The sequence below is a fragment of the Psammomys obesus genome, unplaced genomic scaffold (assembly GCF_907164565.1).
Source record: "Psammomys obesus unplaced genomic scaffold, mPsaObe1.curated_primary_1811, whole genome shotgun sequence".
Taxonomy (NCBI): Eukaryota; Metazoa; Chordata; class Mammalia; order Rodentia; family Muridae; genus Psammomys; species Psammomys obesus.
Window position 1 is genome coordinate 599450 of NW_026591643.1, and position 4848 is coordinate 604297.

The following is a 4848-nucleotide window of genomic DNA, read 5'->3' on the forward strand; positions in this document are numbered from 1 at the left end:
CGGCCCCCCCCCCGCCCTCCCCTCCGCTCGTCCCTAACGTCGGTTTGTGAGGGTTGGTTTTGTGGATGTTTTCGACTTACTGGTTACGCTTTCATTGGCGTCAGTATTTTGGCCAGTCACACTGGTGGGGGGCTTTGCAGCTCTGCCTCTGGGGCGGGCAGATGGAGAGCAGAGGGCTCGCTGGTCCTGGGGGACCCCGGGGCTCCCCTTCGTCCTCGGCCTCCGTCGCTGCCGGCCGGGTGCGGGGCGGCCCGGGCGCCGTCCCCCTTCCTCACCGGGGGTGCGGGGTGCCGGGGAGGGGGTTGGACAGAGGGTTGAGGGCCGGCTGCCCCCCGGGTCCCAGGCCGTGGATGAGCACGCGGGGCACGAGCGGCCGCTGCAGCTGCGGGTGCGGGGCCGGCGGAGTCCGGTACATGCTGCTGTACATGGCCGCGGCCGCCGCCGCCGCCGCGGAGCTGTCCATGCCGCCCAGCAGGCTCGGGTGGTAGAAATAGGGCGACGGGAACATCCTCTGCAGCGCGGAGTAGTTCCCGGCCTCGGCCAGCAGCTCCAGGCCCACCGCGGTCTGCCGCTTCCACTTGGTTCTGCAAGAGAGCGGGCGGGCGCGGGTGGGCGCGGGCGGGCGGGCGGGCGCGGGAGGACGGCCCGGGAGCCCCGAAGGCGCGTCTCCGGCCCCGCCTCGCCCAGGCGCTCTCCGGAGGGCCCAGACCCAAAACCTGCTTCTTCAAACTACCCGGGCCTCTCTCCTCTGCTCGGGTGCCCGCCCCACGGTTTAAATACGTCCTGCAACTTTCCGGAGGCCGAAGGAGTCCCCACCACTCCACCGGCTGTCTTCCCTTGGCCCCCCAAGTCTCCCCCAGCGTGCTCTGACCAGCAATCTGAACTGTTGGCTCTCCGCCCCTCCCCCACCCCATCGCACCCAAGGAAACCCAAACCGGAGACAAAGGGCGGCTGAGACCCGAGGTTTGGACTCCGCAAGGCTGTGGGGACAATTCTTCCTCGTGTCTGAGCGAGCACCTCAGGCTTAGGGCAGCAGGGCGACGAGGTTTAAAAAATGGAGTTCGTTTTGAGAGTGAGCTCTCCCCAGGGAAAGTACCCCCTGACCATGCTAGATGGGAGGACTCGCTCTCAAGATATCTCCTCCTTAAAGAGAAAGGAGTGCTTGAAACCTGTGGTGCCTTTCTCTGGGCGTCCTCTCCCCCTGCTGCTGCACTCAAATGCCCTGGGAAGGAAGGCCAGCCTGGTGGGGCATCCGCACCCAGCAGCTCCAGCCAAATTAATAAACACGTCGCCGGTTTTAAATTGGCTACAAATGACACTAATGTTTTCCGACAGAATTAGGGTGGCTGAAGCCCTATGTAATGAGACAGAAAATTATGGTAAGATGACGATTGGACGGGCTTTTCCAACCCCACTTACGAACGATTAGAACCCAAACACAGAGGGGGCAGAGAACTGTGCCGAGGGAGCCAGGGCCAGGTGTGCAAACAGGACACAACCTCCTCCACTCCTATTGCCCAAGTTTGGCCCTAGTCACCAGGGCGAGGCCAGGGGCTTCCTGCTGGCTCTTTTAGGGAAGCGGTGCTGGAAGGAAGACAGGGTCTGGCTCCTCTCCCTCCCTTTCTCCTTAAGACTGAAGAAGCAGCCGGTACAGGGGACAGACACCCCCTTTCCCCCCCACACTGGATTCTCCAGGCTGGGGCCTCCCAGCCAACTCTAACCCAGACGGGCGCCCTAATCTGCCTCGCTATGGCAGCGTAGGCTTGGACCTTGGCTTTCCCAACTGCCTGATCCTTAAGCCAAGGCTGGTGTGTTGGCTCTGTGGGGACTTCCCTAGGTAGGTCATGCGGCCTGCTGCAGACGTTCGGAGCCAGCCTGTGGCATGTCTGCGGGTACCCAGCACACACAGGCTCATCCTGCGCGTCAGTTCCCGGGAGGTTTCGCTTTGAGGTGTGGCAGGACGAAATGGGGGCATTCTGGTAAGCTCAAGTTTCACATGGGAAAGAACCAAATGTTAAGAGCACAAAAGTATCGAAACTCCAGGTGCCCCTCCTCTCTCTCTTTCCGGGCTGTGGCTAAGGGCCTCCTGAAAGCACCCACGGGGGCATCTGGTTCCCTGCCCCCAGCATGCAGGGGGTGGAGGGAAGACAGCTGTGTGGAGATTCCCTGGACAGCGGCACCCGCAGCTTTGCTTTGCTCACCTGCGGTTCTGGTACCAGGTCTTGACTTGGGTGTCAGTGAGGTTCAGGGCAGCGGCCAGGTCCATTCGGTCCTGGACACTGAGGTACTTCTGCCGCTCAAAGCTACGCTCCAGCTGGTTGAGCTGGTGGTCTGAGAAGGCCGTCCTGGCCTTCCGAGGCTTCTTGGCTCTCACGGGAGGACTCTCCCGGCTACTTGTAATCTCCCGGTCTCCTTCCTCCTTTGTTCCTAGGGAAGAAACCGGGACAAGGCTCCGTGAGTCACCCTGAGCCGGGGAAGAGAGGCATGCCTGCCTAGCACACATTTTCACATCGCCTACCCTTGCCTGGGCTGAAGGGTAAATAATCTACACTATTTTCCTTGGATTTGAGAGGAGATGGCGTGCACCCTCTTTGTTGTTTTCAAAAGGATGCTCTTGATTTGTTATTCTCCAAAGTCTTTCTATTCTGTTTTCATGGCAAGCAGGCATCTTGCCGCTCTGATTTATTTATTTTTTTTTTTCCTCCTGCTAGCCTGCTAGCTGCAAGTTAGAGGCCTTTGTTTCTTTTTCGGATGCATTTGGAAAATGTTGGCCTCGAGCTCTGTGCAGGCCTGCCCTGTACCAGGTCCTCTCCAAGCCTCACAGACAGGGTGTCGCCCAGACACGAGCTGAGCTCAAAGCACACTTGAGTCCATCCAGGTGACAGCGCAGAAATTTCCGGATTCTATTTGTCAACTTTGGTTTTTTGCAGAAATGCTGGGAAATCGATATGTCAGTCCCTGTCTGTTTGTACCGGTTTGTGCAGTACTCCCTGATCCTCCCTGCAGGAAGAACAATAATCTCTCTAATTGACCCACTGGGGAGGTTGGTGAAGGAAAAATCGCCAGGCCAGACTGTACATCTGTTTGGGGCACTGTTATGCTAATGTATAAGCTGTAAAATGAAGAGCCAGTACCCGACCTTCTAGACAGCAATCTCCACCAGAGAATTAGGAATTAATAATAATGATAATGATAATAATAATAATAATAATAATAATAACTTTCAGTAAAGAGGGAAAAATCTCCCTGGGTGTTAAAACTCTTATACAATGTAAAGACCAGAACAGTTACTCATGAAATTGGCCAAGAAGAAAACAGAGTGTGTTAAAGGACAATTTCCATTGTCATATTGATTTTACCAAAAAAAAAAAAAAAAATTCAATTCCACAAAATTTAATTTTCATAAATATTTTGTTATTGTACAGGGCCAGAAGAGGGGAATTTAATCTTTAAAACAGATTTGTTTTCTGTATTAATCACCAGCTAGTAAAAATATTGCTCCTGTAATAACGTTGGAATTTTCCCCCCAACATCAAATCAGACAATTCTTGTGGTGGCATTCGAAAAATATTGGGGGGGGAGCATTTGCATTTAAAAAATAAGCCTCAGGTTGCATTCACAGACCTAGGCGAGCACAACTAGCTATCAGTTTTCTCCACCCCCCCACCCCCCCCAGTTGCAAGGCCTCAGCTAAAAACAAAACAAAACAACAACAGTGACAATCTCAGCTCCGCGCCTGCTTTCAACGAAAAGTGTCTCCCATCCTCCTATTTCTCCCGGCCGCCGCTCTCCTCCCAGCACGCTTCAAATGAAGTAAAACAAAGAACCGAGCTGGCTGGCGGTGAAGGTTGTGGGGGCGGGAACCCAACCGACTAAACTTGGGGTGCGTCGCTGAACCGAACGCCCAGACCCCTGTCCACCGGCGGCCGGGCAGCGCCGGGGCGACTCACCGTGGCATTTGATGTCGCCCTGGGAGTCCTCCCTCTTGTCCAGCTTGGTCTTGCTGTCCTCCTGCTCCAGCTTCGGCCGGAAGCTGTCGTGCGCCGCGGCACCCTCCTGCTTCGGCGTGTGGTGGGGAGATGAGACGCTGGTGCTGTAGGGCGCGCAGGCCGCCAGCGGTTTGCTGTCCCCCAAGATGTCCTTAATCAGAAAGGAGGAGGTGGAAGTCCTGGGGGCCGAGGCGGCCGAGCCCAGCTGCTGAGCCGCGGGCGGCGGCTGCGGCGGCGACGGCTGCAGGCTCTGCGCGGGGGCCGCGGCCGGCGGCGGCGGGTGGCCGTGGTGCAGGTGGTGGTGGTGCGGGCCGTCCGTCCCGAGGTGCGGCTCCGGGGCCTCCAAGGTGACCGAGATGGGGGACGAGGGCGCCGTGCCCACGGTGTCGATCTCCGAGCAGGGGGAGGGGGTGGCCTGGCTCCGAAAATCCGTGCCCCGCGCGTCTCCGAGGGAGCGGAAATCTCCGTTCATCACGCCGGGGCTGCCCGAAGCGGCGCCGGACAGGATCGTGTCTATTCCGAAACTCGACCCGCTGGCCCCTTCCATCGCCGTCATTTCACCATGAGGTCCGCGCCAGTCCGCGGGTCAGCCGCCGCCGGCACCCGGCAAGGCAAAGGTGCCAAGCGGAAAAACAAAACACCGAAAAAAAAATTAAAAATTAAAAAATACAAAACCACAAAACGTTGACACCCACCGCTTAAAAAAAAAAAAAAGAAAAAGAAAAAAGAGAAGCCAGCGGGCGGAGGCGGCGGAGAACGGGAGCTGGCGATTTGTGCACTCGCGACTCAACTTTTCCCTCTCCCGCGAAGACGAGAGAGCGGGGCGACGGGGGCCGCGGCAGGAGCGGGGTGCGCCCCG

General features: G+C 57.4%; 1 protein-coding gene across 1 annotated transcript; it reads right to left on the reverse strand.

The window, feature by feature from the left end:
* Positions 1–32: 32 nt before the first annotated feature.
* Positions 33–4545, reverse strand: Barhl2 (BarH like homeobox 2). Its single transcript, XM_055611709.1, has 3 exons — positions 3951–4545; positions 2202–2427; positions 33–584 (listed from the first exon to the last, which is right to left on the reverse strand). Exons 1-3 carry the CDS (start codon positions 4543–4545, stop codon positions 272–274), a joined length of 1134 nt encoding a protein of 377 aa, XP_055467684.1. The 3' UTR covers positions 33–271.
* Between the last annotated feature and the right edge of the window lie 303 nt (positions 4546–4848).

What these genes read in the sequence shown, in the direction of transcription:
- Barhl2 (XM_055611709.1), bottom strand. Translation starts at nt 4,545, where the DNA reads ATGACGGCGATGGAAGGGGCCAGCGGGTCGAGTTTCGGAATAGACACG. An exon ending in GGGCGACATCAAATGCCACG is followed by an intron (nt 2,428 to 3,950) that starts GTGAGTCGCCCC and finishes TTTCTTCCCTAG; the next exon opens with GAACAAAGGAGGAAGGAGAC. An exon ending in ACCTGGTACCAGAACCGCAG is followed by an intron (nt 585 to 2,201) that starts GTGAGCAAAGCA and finishes GCTCTCTTGCAG; the next exon opens with AACCAAGTGGAAGCGGCAGA.